Here is a 20,861-nt window from a genome sequence, read left to right on the forward strand (position 1 = left end):
TGGTTGTCCTGGACTCACTTTGTAGACCAGGCTGGCCTCGAACTCACAGAGATCCTCCTGCCTCTGCCTCCCGAGTGCTGGGATTAAAGGCGTGCGCCACCACCGCCCGGTGATAAATCAATCTTAAAAACAAAACCTCTCCACCACACCCTGGAGCAGCCATATCCTCATTTTATGTAGTTGGTGGCTGAAATGCCCACTTCCTACAACTGTAGCCTTTGATTGACGCCCCACCCCGCCCCTCTTCAGCCCCTATCTCCCCATGTAGACCAGGCTGCCTCAAAATTGCAGCAAGCCTGTCTACGGGTGCTGGAATTACAGGTGCGTACCATCATGCCTGCTGTGGTTTCCATTTTGAACCAGGAACACCAGATTTGCAACAGGCTGAGTAAACATGAGCTCAATAGTCTGATCCAATCCCAAGAGGGCCAGCTCTTCCTCCCCTTCCGCAGTGGAGGCCGGAGCCCAGAGCAGTCCTCCCATTCCCTTGGCCCTGGCCCATCGTTGTTTTCTCCACTTCTGTCCCCTCCCCCACTCTTAGCAAGAGGACAGAAAAGCTGGAATAGGCTCCAGTGGTAAGAGGGCCACCGGTGTGTTCTCAAATGTCACAGATACTGGGAGCTACCAGGGCTCAGCAGGCAATTCCTTTCTCCTCCCATGCAACGCTCCCAGACAGGCGGCCTCCCGTGCTGCAGAGCAGGCTTTGGCAGCCAGCCGAGGATTCCCCTCACCTCTCCCTGGTCCTCACCTTTCCGGCTGCACAGGAAGGCTGTCTGGGCAGGGCGTCGGGGCCCAGGCCAAGAGGGGCAGTGAGCACAGGCTCACAGCCCAGTGCTGCTGAGGCCCCTGGCTGTGCTGCAGTCATTTGACAGACAGCTGGCTCCCTGCCCTACGGCACACCCAGGGAAGGTGACTTGGTAGCAAATGTCTCCAGGGCAAGCCTGAGACACTTACAAAATAGCTCTGTCAATGAAGCCAATTTGGAAAATTCCAGGGTAAAGGAAATTTACCACAGCTCAGGGATAGCCTGAGAGTGGGTGAAAACATCTAGATTTTTATTCGGGGTGTTAAGAACAGGAAGACCACAGTCCCTCAGCACAAAGGAAGGACTCAGCCAGGCCCACCAAGAGGGAGTCCTTTAATAGTTCGCACAGACAGGAGACACAACAGGCCAGCGCCCTGCTTGCAGGCCCAGGCGCTTTGCCAGCAGATGCAATGGCCTCTCCCCCACCTGAGTGTGGGCAGTAGGGTAGAGATGAGGTGGTTTAAAAAACACAGCTGTACTAATTCTTCACTTTCACAGAAAAGAGGAACTTGGGGGAGCAGCTCACTGGAGAATTTACATAGAGCTGAGTCTGAAAGCCCACCCCTAGAGCGGTTGAACCTCTCCGGAGCTGACTGCACCCAGTGAGGGGCAGACACCGTAGGGAAGGCCCAGGCCAGGCCACAGAGGAGCATGCTGACTTCTAGCCGTGCCCTCCCTTTCCCAGCTGTGAGCATTTCTACACTATGTACATTGTTGTGCTTTATTGCCCCCACCCCAGCCTCTGCCTGAAGCTCAGGATGGAGGGAGGGGCCCCCTGCACCACGTTCTGCTGGGTGAGAGCGCCAGGCCCCAGAGGCTGGCCCTCTGAATGGTTCTGAGGCTGCCACGCTCAGACCGCTGGAGTGGCAGCCCAAGGGTACAGAGCCAGCCTCGCCAGCCGGCTCTTCCAAGGAGGAGCAGAAACAGAAGGGTCAGTGCTGGACAAGATGCAGGCTGGGTGGGAGCAGGCAGGGTGAGGGACAAGTGCAAGGCCATGAGTCTCGGGGGACAGGGTTATGCACACGGGCTGTTGGGGCCTGCAGGACCTTACAAGATCCATTCTGCAGCAGTGTACCTGATGGAGGGAGGCCGTGAGGACCACTGGCCTAGGGCCCCTCGGAGCACAGGGCTGCTTCTAGTTCACCAGAGGCTGGCAGTGGCAGGCCCAGCTCAGGGTGTGTGCGTGGGAGATTCAGGGAGAGCCACCAGGCGTCCTGTGGGGCTGGTGAGTAGGGAAGGCTGTGGTGGTGGTATCTGCTGGGTGTGTGTGTCCTCAACAGCCAGGGGTTAACACAGGGTCAGTTGTTCTCGAAGAGTGAGAGCAGATCATCACTGCTGTTTGTGGGGAGGTCGGGTGGACCCAGGTAGGAGAGCAGTTCATCAGGATTGGTCAGTTCGGGGAGCAGCTGAGGACAAAGCAAACACATTAGCAGCACTGCTCTCAGGCCCTCACGTCCAGTGGCATGCGGTCTTCTCTTCCCCTGCCACATGCCGGCTGCCTGACTGAAGCCATGTGGCTCTATGATGCTGCTTGACTCCCACACCTGAGGTGGACCAGGTGTGTACCAGAGACGCACAGATCTGAGAATAGGTCTGCAGTGTCATTCCCAGGAGCCAAAGAGGTGGCAGAGTTCCTCACCCTGGGGCTTTCTGCTCTGGCCTGCTCCATTTATTATGGACCAGGGGCAGTGAAAACACTTGTTTTTGTTTTGTTTTCCTGAGACAGGGTTTCTATGTAGCCTATGTAGGGTTTCTGGACTCGCTTTGTAGACCAGGCTGGCCTCAAACTCACAGCAATCTACCTGCCTCTGTCTCCCGAGTGCTGGGATTAAAGGTGTGCGCCACTTCGCCTGGCAAGCACACTGTCCTTTATGCGTTTGCTCATACACAGCCTGAGCTGTCAAGATGCAAAACTCAACGACTGCCCAAGTCAAGCTGGACTTTTGAGGATAGTGCCATGCGCTTCCTTGGAGGCCTCACACATCCAGGCTCCATAAGCCTCTAAGAATGGGTCGCTCATTAACCACACATAGGAAGCTGGTACCCATGGCTGTTCCAGATATTCAACCTGTGTGGAACAGCTGCCCTTGGGTGACATTATCTGACAGCCTCTCCTGAAGGTTCACTGTCTTCCCTTCTATGAAGCAAGGTGGGTAGACCCAGGGAGCGATGCACAGACAGCCCCAACGGCTCCCACCCCAGCACACGACAGGCTACTCACATCCAGAGCTGGTTCTGAGGCTTCCCCTGCCCCAGCCATACTGGGAGGCCCCATCATGCCCGTGGCAGGATTGAAGGCCAGTTCGCTGATGGGCCCTGTGTTTGGTTGGCCCAGGGGCTGCCGAGATGCAGGGGGAGGGTTTGGATGGTGTAGCTGGGAGCCTGGGGTGGGGCCGAGGTTGGGGGTGTGCAGCCCTGGTGGTCCAGAATTGTGGGCTGGGTCCAGGTGGCCTGTTGGTGCCATCTGAGGACAGAAAAGGAACTTGTTAAAAGAGCTTGGACTCCCTGGGAGACTCCCACCCATGGGCCTCTGTGCACAGCACTGACCTGGCCTGGGAGGCAAGGAGCAGACTTGTCTGGAGTGAGGAGGCTGCTGGGAATGTCAGACTGGTAGGAAATGGGGGGTGGCCCCTGGGTGAACTCAGCAAGATTTGGGGTGGTGGGTGTAGCAGATGGGAAGGATTCTGGGAAGGTTCCGGGACCCAGGAAGTTGGAACCTACAAAAGGAAAGTCAGAACAGAAAACTCAGATCCACATGGTGCCAAATGGGGAGGTGGCATTCCCGGGATACACCCACCCAAGCAGTACTTCTACATTTCTTCCCACCAATGTCAGGGCGTGAACTATGGCAGCCCCGAAAACGGGACCCACCATAACAGTGCAGCACATGTGCACTGTGGGTCCTTGAGGGGTACCCCACATGGAAGTACTTCAGTGAGAAGTCCACAGTAGTTCAGTGAAAAGCCTTACTCCAAACCAGAAAAGGGTGGGAGCCTCACTACTCTGCTTGCTAGGGTCACGGCCCAGATGGACTTCCCACCATGCCAGCGATGGGCTATGAAGAGCACGCATCCTCAGCATGCTACTTGTAACTGTGTGGCAGTGGCTGATCTGGAGAGGGTGAGGCATTTGCCAAGGTCACCTGGTGGTCAAGTCCGGGCGCTATACTCACCCTGGCTGGGGTAGTCGTTGGGGGCAGTGGCCGAAGGGGGCTGCAGAGGGGCAAAGGGGGCAGCGCCAGGGCCCAGGGCAGCGATCATGTCCATCACACTGGGCATGAGCACGTGGGCAGGGCTCACGGTGCGGCAGCGCTTCAGCACTGGCCCGTCCGGCTCCTCCTTGATGTGCAGGTCAGGCTTTACAGGCACTGGCTTCCAGCTGCACGTGGGGTCGATGGTGATCTCCTCGTAGTCTGAGCTAAGGCGGGGCAGATGGGTGCCGGTCACTTGCCACCGTCTGGTACCCGCTGCCCCACTCAGCTGTCAGGACATTTCCAAACAGACCTTGCACTCGAACACTCTGCTCCCAGACCCTTCAGGGTGCTTAGCAGAATTGTGTGTGTTTATGTGGGGGTGAGGGGCACCGGCCTGGAGCTGCTTCACCGTGGAAAGGTGCACCTGCCCCAGGTCTGCCCTCTGTGGGCCGTAGACGCAAGGGTGGCAGCAAGAGCACACTTACTTCTGAATGTAAATCAGGATGCCCAGCATATACTGGTCCACCTCCAGGCCCTCCAGCAGTGCCGTCTTGCTGTAGAAAGCAAAGGAGACCAGCCGCTCAGGAGCCTAGCCCACTCAGCTGTAGTCCCTATCAACCCCCTGAGCCTGGGTAAACCACTGTGGCAGTCCAGTGTGCGGGGATGCCGTGCACACCGCCTAGTAGGAGCCCTCTGCGCTGATACTATGTGATGTTTAACCCTCTGAGGAAGTGGCAGTTCTCCCCTCCTCATAACCAAGATGGACTCACTTGCACACTGGGCACCTCCAGGTCCCCCGCTCACAGTTGAGCTGTAAGTACGACTCCAGGTCGAAGCACTGCAGAGAGACAGGGAGACAGTGGCGGGGCTGTCCCGGCTTCTGGGAAGCATGGCTCATTTAGGTGCATATTTAAGGGATCAGGACTCTACTGCGGTTCTTTTTTTAAATTTGTTTTAAGATTTATTTATCATTTGTACAGTATTCTGCCCGCATGTGTGCCTGCAGGCCAGAAGAGGGCATCAGATCTCATTATAGGTGGTTGTGAGCCACCACGTGGTTGCTGGGAATTGAACTTAGGACCTTTGGAGGAGCAGCCAGTGCTCTTAACCTCTGAGCCATCTCTCCAGCCTTACTGTAGTTCTTTTTTTTTTTTTTTTCTTCCCCTGAGACAGGGTCTCTCTGTGTAGCCTTGCCTGTCCTGGACTCGCTTTGTAGACCATGGTGGCCTCGAACTCACAGCGATATGCCTGCTTCTGCCTCCTGAGTGCTGGCATTAAAGGCGTGTGCCACCATGCCCGGCTCCCTACTGCAGTTCTTGATAGATCCAGTTTGGGATACCCCAAGCAGCCCCCCAAACACTGCCATGCCCTAGGACAAAAGCAAGGACCAGACAGCTGTACCACAAGGAGCCTCCTGACCCAGGGCGGCTGTGCCAAGCAGGGGTGGCACACACCTTTAATGCCAGCACTCAGGAGGTAAAGCTAGGTGGACCTTTGTGTTTTGAGGCCAGCCTGGTCTACCTAAAGAGCTTTCCAGGACAGCTGGAGCTACATATCACAAGCATACATATATACATAGGGAACACCATGTTTATGTTTCTTTTTTTTTGTTTTTATGTTCTTGTTTTTTGAGACATGATTTCACTGTGTAGTCCTTGGCTGTCCCGGGCTCACTTTGTAGCCCAGGCTGGCCTCGAACTCACAGTGATTCGCCTGCCTCTGTCTCCTGAGTGCTGGGATTAAAGGCGTTCGCGACCACCACTGGGCCCATGATTATGATTCAAAGGAGCAAAACTAAAATTGGGGGGGGGGGGGAGGTGTGTGCTGGGAGGGCAAGGAGGCCAGGGCCCTGTGGTAGGTCTGCCTTTCTGGTCTGACAGCTGAGGTATTGAGGTTCCACCTGCCAAAGAGGATGCTGCTGAAGTGTCAGCTCAGAACACTGCTTTTCTAATACTTGAGTGTGGTGGTGTCTGTCTGCCACATCAGGTTATGGCAAAAAGATCAGGAATTCGGGTTCATCCCCAGCCACACAGAGGCTAAGGCCAGCCTGGATACACAAGACCCTATCTCAAGGGGGAAATCTAAGACAGAGTCTCACTGGTACCCCAGGCTGGCTTCACACTTAAGATCCTACTGCCAGCAGGGCGTGGTGGCGCACGCCTATAGTCCCAGCACTCGGGAGACAGGTGTGGATCGACACACCAGGCTCAGAGAACTTCTCTAAGTTGCTGATAAGCTGTTTCTCTCTGAGGCTTTACAGGTCACAGTTGTGAACATCAGCTGGGAGCCGAGCCCCTCCCAGGTGCCCTTTCCTTTGGTGCTGCTAGGCAGTCACATCCCACTGAATACTATGTCAGCCTTCTGGTTTTTCCACAAACTCAAAACATTTTAGGGACAATAAATTTCAACAAAGGTCTGCAGGGGCCACACACCTGTATGTGGCGACAGTCATGACCACGGGCTGGGAGCTGGATCCTGCGGAAGGTGATGGGGCACTTCAGGGACACCTTGATAGCCGTCTGCTCCACCCCATCCTCTCCATTGGGCCCAGGGGTGCCAGGGATGGTGCCGCTACTGAAGTTCCGCTTTACTGACAGTGACAGGGGAAAGGACTTGAGTAAAGGTCCCCAACACCCTGAGGCTGTGAACTGGTAGGCTAACCAGGGACCCAGTCATTGCTCAACCAATGGCTCTAAGGAGTTGCCTGGTAACCAGGGCCCCGGGGCAGAGCCAGCAGAGGGGGAATGCCTCTGGGCCACACAGCAGGGGTCAGCCCGGCACAGCAGTGGGCTGAGGAGTTGGGAGCACTCACTCTTGGTGATGCAGTGCTCGGCTGGCAGGAGGCGCTTCTTGAGGAGGCCCTGCAGCACAGAGCGGACAGACGGGCGGTGCACCAGCTGCAGCACGAACAGGTGGGACTGCAACAGAGCGAGAGACGTTACAGAGAGCGGGAAGGCTGGGCAAGGTGGCATATGGCTCAGAGGGCCATGCTTAGGAGTGAATTCGAGGGGTGCCGGGCAGAAAGGGAAGAGTTTAGCATGGGAGAAAGCCAGGCCAACCACTTTCCTGGCAGCGAGGCCTTCCCAAGTCTCTGCCACGCTACACTATCTCAGCACTCTGCTGCTGTTCAGCCAACTGTCTGGTTTTCTCCTCCATCTAATCACCCTGAGGCCCAGGCACACGCCCTTGCTTGTCACATCTACTCTCTGGAACAATGTGGTTTGTGAGCCACCCTGTCTCTAGGCCTCTCAATCAGCTGGGCTCCTGGGAGCCTGCAGCTCATGGTCAGCTTGGGATCTTACCCACTGGAACCTGGTAAGCCCAGACCAGCACAGGTGGACCACCTTCCATGAGCTTTCTGTGCAGCTTTGTTTCTTTGACATAATTAACATGAGCATTAAATCTTTTTAATGCAATCTAACTGGAAAACAGAGTGTATTTAACTGGTTCCTCTTTCTTTCTTTCTTTCTTTCTTTCTTTCTTTCTTCCTTTCTTTTTTGGTTTTTTAAGACAGGGTTTCTCTGTGTAGCCTTGGCTGTCCTGGACTCACTTTGTAGACCAGGCTGGCCTCAAACTCACAGAGATCCGCCTGCCTCTGCCTCCTGAGTGCTGGGATTATAGGTGTGCGCCACCACGCCCAGCTGGTTCCACTTTCTTAAAGGCTAAGGACAGAGTAAAATAGAGAAGCAACACCTTGTTCTTCAAGGATAAAGACCCGCCCCCATGAGCTCCCAAGCCCTCCAGGAGAGATGATGGTCCGGGTGGTGTCTCAGCTGGCCCCAGCCTGAACCCTGCCAGACCCCGCCCGCAGCCCTGCAGGCTACCCACACAGCAGCAGGCGGTAACGGTGATCTGGATGGTGTTGCGACCTGGCTGGCACACGTGCTTCAGGTAGAGAGGCTTATGCGAGGTCTTGTTGTCTCCACGCTCGATGCTGAGGGGTGTGGCATTGACGCTGACCTGTACGGATGCTGGCCAGTTGGTGTTCATCTGCCGGTCCTCGTGGTGGTAGCACTTGAACTGCAGCTCCAGGTCAGGCCTACCAGGGAAGAGGATGATAGGGAGGCCACACGGTGCAGGCAGGGCCCAGGGGCAAGATGGCAGCAGGACTCACCTCAGCATCAGGGTCTTATAGACAGAATCTCGGAGCTGGAAGACATGGTTGCTCACAGCCAGGTTGTGCTGCAGGCGGAATGGCTCCAGAACCACCCCATCCCGGACTGGGAAGGTCAGGCGCAGCTCATCACAAGGACCACTTCCTGAGGGCAGAGGTGTGCTGGCCGTGAGGTTGGTACCCTACCAAGGGCTCTTGCCTCAACCTCTGCCACAAACTCCCAAGAAGACTGAGACACCCCCCCACCCTGGGGCTCCCATCCATGGTTTTTCTTAGAACTTGTGCCCGCAGTCTGCACGTTCGATCTTGCCTTGGTCACTGAGCAGTCTCCATCACGTTCCAACAGTCACAGGACATACTTCCAACCTAGCAAGCACACTCAGACCGGCCCACCTGCCATCGCCCTGTGGTTCCCCCGAAGCAGAGGGTCAAAGGCAGGGACTAGCTGCTGAGAGTTCATTTGGGGGGCATACACACTTTTCTAGACAGAGTATCCACAGCACCCAGGAGATCTTGACAGGGCCACCGTGAGAAACAGGCCGGCATGACCTAACCCTTGCAGTTTTTATGAAGCTGGGGCCTGGACTTTCCTTGGAGTCTAGCAATAGTCCCTGGGCTCCCAAGCTCCGGGGAATTGAGTCCTGATTACCCCAGCCAACCTCAGGGGCTGCCGTCCTCACGCACTCACCAGAGGGGGAAGGCTGCAAAGAGCTGAGGCTTGGCTTGAGGTCAGGCAGGAAAGGAGACTTGACCTCCTGGCTTGGGGACATGTAGGGGACATTGCTGCTGGGCGTCATGGGTGGCGTGGGATTCCCCGGCAGTGGGGAGCTGGGGTAACCAGGGATGGAACGGGAAGGCTGTAGAGGTTAAGCGTAAACAGTCAAAGCAGAACGGCAAGGGGGGAGGGCAGTCTGCTCACGGGCGCCCTGGGAAGCCATCAGAGCACAAGAGGGCAGGAGGCAGCCCCAGAGCGCCAGGTAGGGCGCCCACACTTCCTCCCCCTGCCTCGGTGCCCTCTTTCCATGTGCCCACCCTGTGAGCCTCCCGGCCCATCCACCCTGCCAAGCCCCGTACCCCACTCAAGCCAGGCTGGCTGTAGCTGATGCTGCCCCCGTTGAAGCTGGTGCTCTGCCCGTTGAACTGCTCTGTGGGCTGTGGGAAAGAAAACTGAGTGTGCCTGGGGCTCCAGCCTGCCCCACACTGACCCCTTAGGCCCTCCGCCACACAGGGCTGCTGACCTGTACATTACCTACACTCCCCAAAATTTATAAGAAACATCACTGATTTCACAATGTAAAAAGTTAACACTACAGAAACAGGAGTGGCCTTCCACACTGGAAGGACTGACAGTAACTGCACACACACTTGTGCCTTCCCCTTCTCAGCCTCCTCATCTGCCTACCCAGGCTCCCAGTGAGGTGTGCTCACTCTCCATGTACCCAGTCAGGGTGTCCTGCCACCAGCAGGAGCCTGGCTCCTAGACAGGGGTCAGGGTGTGGAGCAGAGGAGCGAGGGAAAAAAGTGCACAACTCCACAAGGATGGCTTAAAAGCCTGCTTGGGCTCCCCACACCAAGTATCCATGGAAAGAGACATATGCATGTACCGCAGGACCAGACTGGTCACCCTGGGAGCTGTTCCTGTACCGACTAGAATTCCCTGGCCAATCTGCCGAAAGGTTCCCACTGAGTCCTATGGCACTCAACCCATCACGGGCCCACGGGAGCTGGTCTTGCCTTGTAGTGCAGTCCTGTGGGGCCAGGTGCAGACAGGGACTGGGCCATGCCTTGCTGCAGGGGTAGCCTGTGTCCGGGGTAAGCGGAAGCGGGTCCTGGGGGCTGCCCAGGGCCAGGAGCGTACTGGGCAGTGCTGGCTGCATACTGGCCTCCTTGCAGATACTGCTGCCCAGGGTACACCTGAGAAGAAGCAGATGCCCAGGGAAAGACAGAGCTATCAGGGGGAAGCAGTCTGCCGTGCGTGCCCACACACAAGTTGTGTGTGTATATGTAAAAGAGGGGTCCCCACGATCCTGCTGGACCCCTCAGTCATCATCCAGGACGCCAGGCTGAGCAGCCGAGACACTCACCTCTGAATAGGCTCTCTTGACCCCCTGCCGGGGCAGTGGCTGGGCCTGAGGAGGCCCAGGGTACCCATGCTGAGGCAGTCGCTGTCCTGCATATAAGGGTGTCATGCTTGCTGCCCGGGTAGGGGTCATGGCCATGGAGGAGAGGCTGGAGGGGCCCATCATTCCTCCCATGCCGGAAGGGCTCATGCCAGGAGGCACCGTGGGACCTCGAGGACCTCCATGCTGCAGAAACTGGCTGTTAAAAGACTGCCCAGTCCCCATCTGAGAAGAAAGAAAAGAGGAATGGTCCAGACCCCACTCGCAGCTGTGGCCATGGGCCTCCCTTTTCCTGCGCCTCTTTCTTCCACTGGCCTCATGAGACCTCAGCACAGTCCACACTTGTCTCCAGAACCCACTGCCTTGCGAAGTCCACTAAGCTCACCGGTCCTTGCCACCACGTCGAAGGAGCTTGAGGACGCACTTACCGCTCCGTACTGGCTTAGCTCCTGGCTCTGCTTCTCCTGCAGGGCAGCCACGGTGGCCGTGGCCGTGGCTGTAGCTGTGGCTGCAGCAGCAGCCATGGCAGCTGCAGCTGCTGCTTGTGTGAAGTCAGTTGAGGGCCGTGCAGCATGTGAGGGGAGGCCCAGGCCTCCAGGACCGCCCGCATACCTGCAGACGGTGATACAAGATTGCCTCACTCTCTGCAACGGCTGGATCTGGGACACACATTCATTCCTTTCTTTCTTTTATTTTTTAAATTTTTTAAAAAAGATTTATTTATTTGTTATGTATACAGTGCTCTGCCTGCATGTACACCTGCAGGCCAGAAGAGGACATTAGATCACATTATAGGTGGTTGTGAGCCACCATGTGGTTGCTGGGAATTGAACTCAGGACCTCTGGAAGAGCAGTCAGTGCTCTTAACCACTGAGCCATCTCTCCAGCCCTCTTTTTTATTTTTATTTTTATTCATTATTATTATTATTATTATTATTATTATTATTATTATTTTTTTTTTTTTTAGACAGGGTTTCTCTGTGTTAGCCTTGGCTGTCCTGGATTCGCTTTGTAGACCAGGCTGGCCTCGAACTCACAGCGATCTGCCTGCCTCTGCCTCCCGAGTGTTGGGATTAAAGGCGTGCGCCACCACGCCCGGCTCATTCTTTCATTCTTAACACATCTTCCACTGTAGCTATTGGAGACAGTGGAGGAGGCAAGAGGTAACACCCAACCCTTTTGGAGCACCTGCCAGGCTGATGGCTTCAAGCTACTGGCCAGGTGAGGGGCCCGCTTACCCAGTGCTGAAACTGGATCCTCCAGGGAAGCCCCCTCTGCCATACACTCCTTGCTGTACGTAGCCCTTGCTAGCACCACCTTCAGCAAACGCCTGCTGTCCCAGGCACTGCGGGGAGGTCAAGGCAGAGCTGCCACCTGCCACACCAGGCATCATGGAGCCACCAGGGGGGCTTCCGGCAGGGCCCATGGGGTTTCCCAAAACCTACAAGGAAGTAGGAGTCACCAAAGGGAACCAGACAAACCACAGACTTCAAGACACACCTCTAAAGTGCTAGATGCCAAGAGAAGCCCTGCAGTGGGGGAGCACCTGGGGTGGGAGGAGTATCTGTATACACTTCTGACTAGAAGGGTCTATGGAGCCAGGGGAAGACAACCCCGTGACAGTACAGAGGGAAGGTTCCTAGTGACTTGAGACCCTCAGGGAACCCCATCCTGTCCTTCAGCCAGTCCGCTTGTCCCTTGTTCTATCCCTAAGATAGTAAAGGCACTGCTGAGGCACTGGATCCTGGGGGCTAGGGGAGGACAGCCCAGGTGCACACTCACCTGGCTCTGGGTTGCGTTGCCAACTCCCCACACAGTAGTGACCACGGACAGTGACCCAGCTGGCTGAGCGGCACTTTGTTGCCAAGGCACAGACTCATATGCAAATGAACCATCACTATAGAGAGAGCAGCTGGTAAGGCAGGGTCAGGAGGCCCAGGGCTTGCTAGAGGCAGGCCACAGAAGTCCACACTCACCCGTGTGGTGCAGGGGGCAGGACAGGTTTCATGGGGTTCATGGGGTTCATTGGTGACGGAGCAGCCTACAGGCCCAATGTGCTGGAACTTCTCTGGGAGTTGCTGCTCCGGCTGCTAGACAGGAGGAGAGGACAGGAGTTAGACGCAGCAGGAGCACCATGTGGTACCGTGGACACAGCCAGGGCAGTGGTGTTGGCAGATGTAAGCCCAGAATGCAGTGGAAAGCAACCCTAACAAAGGCCTTGTCATCTTAAGGCACTGGACGAGGCCTGGAAAAGGGCTTTCTGATCTCAAACCCTCTCCACAGACCCTTTCCCACACCATTTCCATATAAAGTCAGGAACCCCTCGGCAGGCCCTGGGGTGGAGGACAGAGAGCCAACGGGGGTAGCACCCACCCTGGGCAGCCCAGAGACCTGATAAGGAGCAGAGCCAAAGTGTTCTTTGAGGCGGGGGCTGGGAAGGTCAGGAAGCAGATGTGGAACAGCAGTCCATCCACCAGCTTGGCCTTGGGGAAGCTGTACCGACACGGCTGAAGCAGGACACAGGCACCAACCCAGCCCCTGGCTGGCAGCTCTTTCCTACCAAGAGGGTGGCAGAGGGGGCTTTAGGCCACAGAACCTTCAAACCGACCCAGATGACTTGAGGGGAGCAGGTGTGTGTGTGTGTGTGTGTTTGTGTGTGTGTGTGTGTATACGTACAGGGTCGAGTCCTGCCCTCCACAGACTCATCTGAGTTCCCAACAGGGCAGTGACACACACAGCACGACAGGTGTGTGTGGGGTATCTGCACACACAAAAGCCCCTGCTGTAACTAGTGTCTTTCAGTGAGAGTGAGTATAGGCTAAGCCACATCCACAGGATGGGACCAACTCGGCTTCATCCTCAGAAAACTGCAGCAATGGCTGGTGGGCAAGGGAGACTATGGCAGGGAAGGCCAGTGGCTGGCGTCAGGAGACTACAGCTCACTGTGCTGGGCCTGTGCTCTCATGCAGCTACTAAGTCACAGGACTGAACACAGCCCCAGGGTAAAGCCATGTCTCCCACACAAGCAAGCTCCTTCCTAAAACAGCTCAGCTGTCCTCCAGGGCTGCGCCCTCCCTAGAGCCTCATTTATTTGCTCAGGCCCTAACATACCCTGAACCACCTTCATGCCCACCTCTTCTTGGTCTTACCAGAGGGGCACACAAGCCATGTGTTAGGCATGTCTCAGGGAACCCTTGGGGAAGGCCTGCGTGCTCCTTCTGACCCTTTGCCCTGGTAAGTGCTGTGTGATACTGAAAGCTGGTGATTTCCATCCTGCCACTCAGCCTCATTAACACCCACTCGGCTCTGGGACAAACATGTCTGTGTGCTGAGCACTCAAGAGCTACACACACAAAGCCCCAGAACAGGTGAGACAGGGTGACTCAGTCCTGCCTGAGCAGTCTTAGGCTTCTGGTGGGGTGGTCCTCCCGCACTCAGCACCAGGCTAGAAGGGGCCAAGAGGCTCCAACCACAGCAGTCTGTTCCCTAATCCTCAGAGGCAACTAGACTTGATTCTGGCCTTTCCCGGACCAAGTCTTGTCTAAGCAACAGAGGCCACAAAGGTGCCAGCTTGGTGGCAGAGGCTGGCATCTCTGTTGCTACCGCTGGATCCTGGGAGGGTGACCTGATAGGAAGAGAAACATGTCAACAGACAAAGACTCCTCCCAAGACCTGACATGTGGGCCTGGAACCACCATGTGAATGTCAGGAAGTAGGTTACAGGTTACAGGGATCGAGTCAGAATAGGACTTAATGGAAGGGGCAGAGATGGGAAAACAGCCACACAACACTCCTGGAGGACCACAGCAATCCAGGGGAGGAGCAACAAGAGTTTTTATTGGTAAACAAAAAGCGTCAGACACAAAGCACGATGGGGGTTGGGGGAGGGTGCTGGAGAGATGGCTCAGAGGTTAAGAGCACTGTCTGTTCTCCCAAACATCCTGAGTTCAATTCCCAGCAACCACATGCTGGCTCAACCATCTATAATGAGATCTGGTGCCCTCTTCTGGCATACAGGCTCACATGTGGGCAGAATACCGTACAAACAGTAAATAAATAAATCTTAAAAAAACAAACAAACACGACAGGGAGGGGCAGCTCACAGTGGCCCGGCAGAGCACTCACTGGCTTGGTGTTTGCACTTGTCATGTTCTGGGTCTGGGTCTCAACCCTAAAACAATAATCAGTTCACGCCACATATCAAAATGAATTAGGTGCCGAGTTTAAATGTAAAATACAAAAGTGTAAAAAGTTTGGGAAAGGTAAAAGGAACTCCACAGGATTCAGGCCAGGCAAAAAGTTCTGAGATTTGATACCAAAAGGTATGCTCCATAAATAAATAAGGTTGGCTTTATCAAAATGTAAAACTTTTCTATGAAACATTGTTTAAAGGATTATATGATACAAGCTGGAAAAAATGCTGGCAAGCTACCTGTTCCGAAAGAGGTGGCATCTAGGACATATAACAAATTATTACATTATTATCTGAACTTTTGAGACAGGGCTTTTCTATGTAGCCTTGGCTGTCCTCGAAGGATGCTGGGATTAAAGGTGTGTGCTGCCACCACCTGGCTTAAATTATTAAAACAAAATCCAAATAGAAAATCAGCAAAAGACGAATAGACTTCTCCAAAGAGAACATAAATGGTAAATAACCCAAGAAAAGTGCTCATCATCTTGTAAGGAAAACTCAGATTAAAACACAAGGCGATATCACTGTACATCCAAAAGAACAAGTAAAATGAAAAGTGACATCACAAAATGCTGCCAAGGAGAAGCTAGACCTCACACACTGCCCGTGAGAACGTTAAATAAGTGGCACAGCTACTGTGGGAAAGTCTAGTCATTCCTTCCTGTCTTTCTTTTTCCTCCATTAATTATTTTATTTAATCACTTTCCATCCTGATCAAAGCACCCCCACCCCCACCACCTACCATTTCTTTTTTGGTTTTTAGAGACAGGGTTTCTCTGTGTAGCCTTGGCTGTCCTGGAACTCTCTTTGTAGACCAGGCTGGCCTCAAACTCACAGTGATCTGACTGCTTCTGCCTCCCGAGTGCTGGGATTAAAGATATACTCCATTGGGGGGGGGGGGCTGGAGAGGTGGCTCAGAGGTTAAGAACACTGCCTGCTCTTCCAAAGGTCCTGAGTTCAATTCCCAGCAACCACATAGTGTCTCATAACCATCTATAATAAAATCTGATGCTCTCTTCTGGCTTGCAGGTGTACATTCAGGCAAAACATTGTATACATAATAAATAGATAAATCTTTTAAAAAAATATATATATATATACTCCACCATGCCCAGCCCACCATTTCTTATAAATCCAAGCTTGCAGTTACCACAGTACAAACCAGCAACTCTACGCTGGGGCATGTAGCTCAGAGAGATGTCAACTTAAGTTCACAGGAAAATCTGTACGTGAATATTTGTTTGTCACAGCCAAAGACTGCAAACAGCCCAGGTGTCCATCACTGAAGGAATATTTGCATCAGTGTAGGACTCCCACAGCTCAGGTGCCAGGAGGGATGCACTACTGCTAACACACTACAATCTATTCTAGATAAATCTCCCAAAAAGCCAATTATTGATGCTATATATACAGTCTGAGTCCTTCACCTGCCAAAGTGGGAAACTGTTAACAGGTTGACATTGGCCAGGGGTTAGTTTTTGTTTTGTTTTGTTTTGTTTGAGACTGGAGTTCTCTGTGTAGACCTGACTGTCCTGAACTCACTTTGTAGACCAGGCTGGCCTAGAACTCACAGCGATCCACCTGCCTCCGCCTCCCTGAGTGCCGGGATTGATGAAGGGTGAGGAGGCTGGTCTTTCCAGGTCTATAACTTCAGCAGAAGAAAGATAGATGGGTGTGGATATAAACCCACAACAGGAAGGCGCCTCCCAACTGTAGCACTGTGTCATCCCACAGTGATCTACTACAGTTCTGCAAAATGTTACAATTTGGAGGAAACTGGGTAGAGATACAATGAATCTGTGATTTTTTTTTTTTTAACAACTGAATATAGCTACAATTATCTCACAATAAAACGTTAGTCAAAGCAGGGTATGGTGGCCCATGCCTATAATCCTAGCACTGGGAAGGTAGAGGCATGAGGACCAGTTCAAGGCCAGTCTTGGCTAGATGATGAGTTCTCAACTAGCCTGGTGTAGTGGGGCCTACAGAAAATCACAGCAACTGGGAGAGGGCGGCAGGCAGAAGGGTCATGAGTTCAAGGCCTGCCTAGGTTACACAGTGAGACTCTGTCTCAAGATGAAAATAATTAATTACATAATTACAAAACTACACCACCAGTGGCAACCACCTCTCCTCTCTAAAAGGCTATGGTAATCCAAAGTTGGTTGGGTTGGCCAGGGCCACTCTGCTGTCCCAAGCACAGGAGAGGGACAACCTCTCAGCCAGCATGAGCCCTTGCCTCCTTTCAAATCACTAAGGCAGCAGCTGGTGAGACAGGCTGCTGGCCCCACCCAGAGCCATTAGGGCAGGCTGGGTCTCGAGCCTCGCATATTTGACACACCTGACCACAGTTTGGAAGCCTCTGATCTCGGAACTACAGAGTTGGGGAGAAGAGAGAAGGGCAGGAGCGGGGTGGGGAGACACCTACAGTAGCCTTCTACATCACATGGGCCCGGGGAATTCCACCCACAATGCGTCTCTGCGGTGGACAGAGACCACAGACATTTCCAGTTCCCCCTGAAAACGCCTCTCTGTGCTGGGAGGACTTCCTGCTAAACTCTTAAATCCACACCTCAACATATAAGTCTGGTGGGAAGGCCCTGAGCCCCCAGATCTGGTATCCAGTGGGCCCTCGTCTCCTGACTACAGGGAGGCATTCTGCCTTTCTCTCACACCCAAGGCAGAGCTGAGGAGGAGGCGGCCCTGGACCTTCAGTGTGCCAGCTTCAGCTGGAAGCTAGGTCCCCTAACCAAGCTGCTCTGACCCCAGGTCAGTCTAGGAGTACAAGGCTTCCTGGGGTGTCAGGTCATGTTTTCCTTCAAGCACAGAGTTCCAGAGAACTTGCTTTCCAGCTGTCCCAGAGCAGCTACACCCCAAGTCTCCCAGCTCCATCCACCTCTGCCTGTCTGAGCAGCTAAGAATGGTCTCAGAACATTCCTGCTCCAGGCCAGCCCTTCTCAACAGCTCAAGAACCAGGGTTCACTGCCTCCAAAGTTTCAGGGTTAGGCTTCAACTTAAGTGGAATCAATTGGGTGGTGGTGGCGGCGGCGGCGGCGGCACACGCCTTTAATCCCAGTACTCAGGTACAGAGGCAGGCAGATCTCTGTGAGTTCGAGGCCAGCCTGGTCTAGGGCTACACAGAGAAACACTGTCAAGGGGAAAAAAAAACAAAAAACAATAACAAAAACAAACCCAAAACAAAAGGAAGAAAAGAAACTGGGATGAAAGGGCCCCCAGAGAAATGACAGTTCCAGAAAAGGGTGAGGCAGTGTGAACCTGTAGTCTTAGCCACTCAGGAGGTTGTGGCAGGAAGACCATTTAAGCCTGGGAGTTCAAGGCAGCACAGTAAAAATCACGTGACAGGGGTGAGTGGGGGAGGAGGATATGACATGTTTGAAGTGTGGCAGAAGCAGGCCCTAGTAGGAAAGGAAGGGGTAGGTAAGTGCCCAGAAGGCCCGCACTGCACATGAGGCTACACAACTTCCTAGCCTCAGTGTGCCGACAACAGTTCATGAAGGAAGGAGCATCTGCCAATAGCCCAACCAAACAGCCAAAGGGACAACCAAACCTGACTGCAACTTACAACGTTTAAAACGGGAACCTGGAAGCCGCTCTAGGCTGTATGGCCACTTCTGTGTCAGCAGCTCTCAGAGATCAACCCTAGCAATCAGGATGCTGAGCCTGTCTCTCAGAAGTCTTTACCTGCTTCCACCCCTAGGGAGCTCGTCGAGGGCCTTGAGGTCAGTTCTGGTGAGTAAGACTAAGCCTCCCTGCCTCGGTACCATTCTCAAGTGTCAAGGGATGCCCTTGGTTCTGGCTCTGACAGGACTTGGTGGTGACTCTTGTGTGCACCCTAGCCACATCGATCACGGTGTTAGATCAGGTCACATGTGCTATTTGTGTCCCTGTGATAATTTCTGTAATAACACAAACGAATTAAAGACATCACCAAAGACGGTCTCTAACTACTACAAGAAGGAAGCCTGAGAGGGATAGGAGCAGGACAGGGAAGCAAGCAGGGCAGGTGACAGGGCAGGTGACTGAGTAAGAAAGGCACTGGGTGCTGGAAAAAGGATACCTTGAGGGAAAGGGATACGGGGGGGGGGGGCGGGGGGCGGCGGCGGCGGCGGCACTGGTCACCTGGGAGTAGTTGTTCAGGGTACCAAAAACAAAATATCTAGGGACAGTAGGGCACCTTCGTGGCTAAGATTCAGTACGGAAAAGGGTGTTCCCGTCAAAAACCCGGCCAGGGACTGACAGGTCAGCGTCCTCAGCCTAGGAACAGCGCGGTTCCTCTTCCGACCAGTAACGGCTTCCAACGCTCCCCCCCTCCCCATCACCCAGATGATGAGCACCTAAGTGGGATCCGAGGGGTGCTCCGTGAAGGTGAGTCTGCCCGGCTCCAGAGCTGGAACGACAGGCTGGGGGAGAGGGCCCATCAGCCTCTTCCGCTCAGGAGGCCACCGAAGGCCACTTGCACCCCTGGGCCAGCCCCAACAAAGCCTCGGCCGAAGGGTGAGTGAGCCCGATTGTACGGCCCAGGGGACAGGTACCCAAAGGTGGGCGGCAGAGCCCGGCCAAGCCAAAACCTCGTTCGGTGCTCCGGGACCGGCCGCACCTGCCACCGCACCTGCCGCACCTGCGCGTCCCACCGGCCGCCAATTGCCCGCTGTGTCCCGCGCCACCCAGTCGCTCACCTCCGCCCGGCCCGGCCCGGCCCGTCGCCGCGGCCCCCGGCCCGCGCCGCTCCATGCGCTCAGCCCGCCCTCGGCGCCGCCCGCCGTCCTCCGGCCGCCGCCGCCCGCGCCATCGCGCCGCCGCCGCTCCGAGGGCACAATGGAGCCGCCGCCGCGCTGCTCATGCATATGCATGACGCCGCGCCGCCGGCCCCGCCCCCCAGGCCAGAGCAGCGGAGCCCCGAGCGGCGCTCCGGAGGCTCGGGCAGGGGCGAGTGCGGGCCTGCATGGCCGGGCTGGGCCGGGGCTGGGCCCTGGAGGCAACTGGCTGTCGCGCAGGAAGCTCTGTGCGCCCGGCCTGCACCCCGCGCCCCGTCCGCACCTTTGCGACCGCGGTGTCAGAGGAGCCCGCACGCTTCCTGCTGCTGTCCACTGGGGCGGGGCCGAGCAAGGGGGCCGGGCCATGGCGGGGGCGGGGCCACGGCGGGGCAGCCTGGGCTTGGGCCTGGGCCTGGCCTCAGCCTGGCAGTCTAGTCTGTTCGTTACTGAATGCTGGCTAAGTCCCTCCGGAACCTTCGAGTCCCTCATGGCGGACATACACATCTTAGGAGGCGGGGACCCAGAAGCCTATCGTTGAAAATGAAAACAACATAAGCCTGCCGGAGTAGCCTTCTACACAGCCGAACGGTCCCTTCCTGGAGTGCCGCCTGCTCACCTCTCAGTTGAAATCACGATTTTTTCCCCCTAAGGGCTGGAGAGGTGGCTTAGTGGTTAAAGGCGTTGTTTGGTCCTCCAGAGACCCTGGGTTCGGTTCTCAGCTCCAACAGGTGGAATTCCCCAGGATTCCCAGTTCTCCTGACCTCCAGAGGCATCACGCAAGCACGTGATGCAAAGATACAACAAGCTAGCAAAACACTTGCGCACATAACTAATTTAAAAAACTATTTCCTAGGCAAATAAAATGGACCTGTAGATACTTCTGTCATTCTGTAAGCCTGGCAGGCTCATCCAGCCTTTTGACATTGCAACGAGAGTTCATACTGGAGAACCGGGCAATAGACTTAACAGCAAATGTTTCATAGTGCTTTTGGTTTGGTTTGGTTGGTTTTTGTTTTTGTTTTTTTGATTTTGGTTTTGGTTTTGGTTTTTTTTTGAGACCGGGTTTCTCTGTGTAGCCTTGGCTGTCCGGGACTCACTCTGTAGACCAGGCTGGACTCGAACTCCGAGATCTGCTGGCTCTGCTTCCCGAGTGCTGGGATTAAAGGCGTGTGTCACCACCGCCCGCCATCTCATAATGTTTTAAGTAAGTTTATGAGTTTTTGGGTGGCGGGGGTTGGGCAGAATTCGTTAAAATCGCCTTCCACATGTACGTTTGCAGGTCCCCAGGTGCCAGGTTAGACACCAGAACAAAGTATCTACTTTTTTCTACCTTAGGTTTCAGAAGAGTAGCCGGGTGGTGGTGGTGGCGGCAGTGGCGGCGCACGCCTTTAATCCCAGCGCTCCGGAGGCTGAGGTAGGTGGATCTGTGAGTTCAAGGTCATCTTGGTCTACAAAGTGAGTCCAGGACAGTCAAGGCTACACAGAGAAACCCTGTCTTGAAAAAGAAAACAAAACAAGCAAACAAAAGAGACAGAGAGAGAGAGAGAAAAAAGAAACTCCATTTTTTGTTAAACCTGGCCAAGAGCTAAACCCAGATTCCAGAAAAACCACAAAGTAGTCTAAACAGAAAAAAATTCCCTAGCAACACAATCAGCTCACCTT

At 54.6% G+C, this 20,861-nt stretch overlaps 1 protein-coding gene across 7 annotated transcripts; it reads right to left on the minus strand.

Annotated features, from left to right (window-relative positions):
• Positions 1-1,033: 1,033 nt before the first annotated feature.
• Positions 1,034-19,540, minus strand: ZMIZ2 (zinc finger MIZ-type containing 2). Of its 7 annotated transcripts, none has more exons than XM_084797318.1 (20): positions 19,483-19,503; positions 12,624-12,788; positions 12,209-12,322; positions 12,015-12,129; positions 11,471-11,673; positions 10,661-10,844; positions 10,197-10,457; positions 9,847-10,026; positions 9,187-9,264; positions 8,801-8,969; positions 8,113-8,257; positions 7,827-8,037; positions 6,811-6,916; positions 6,431-6,588; positions 4,769-4,836; positions 4,484-4,552; positions 3,978-4,222; positions 3,353-3,522; positions 3,027-3,269; positions 1,034-2,211 (listed from the first exon to the last, which is right to left on the minus strand). In XM_084797318.1, exons 3-20 carry the CDS (start codon positions 12,256-12,258, stop codon positions 2,104-2,106), a joined length of 2,763 nt encoding a protein of 920 aa, XP_084653444.1. In that variant the 5' UTR covers positions 12,259-12,322; positions 12,624-12,788; positions 19,483-19,503; the 3' UTR covers positions 1,034-2,103. The 7 variants fall into 7 exon arrangements, with proteins under 7 accessions (XP_084653444.1, XP_084653445.1, XP_084653442.1 ...); XM_084797319.1 differs by lacking the exon at positions 19,483-19,503 and adding an exon at positions 19,122-19,422 and having other exon boundaries at positions 12,209-12,319; XM_084797316.1 differs by lacking the exon at positions 19,483-19,503 and adding an exon at positions 19,122-19,422.
• Positions 19,541-20,861: the final 1,321 nt, after the last annotated feature.

The sequence above is a fragment of the Acomys minous genome, assembly GCF_964271855.1.
Source record: "Acomys minous genome assembly, chromosome: 10".
NCBI lineage: Eukaryota > Metazoa > Chordata > Mammalia > Rodentia > Muridae > Acomys > Acomys minous.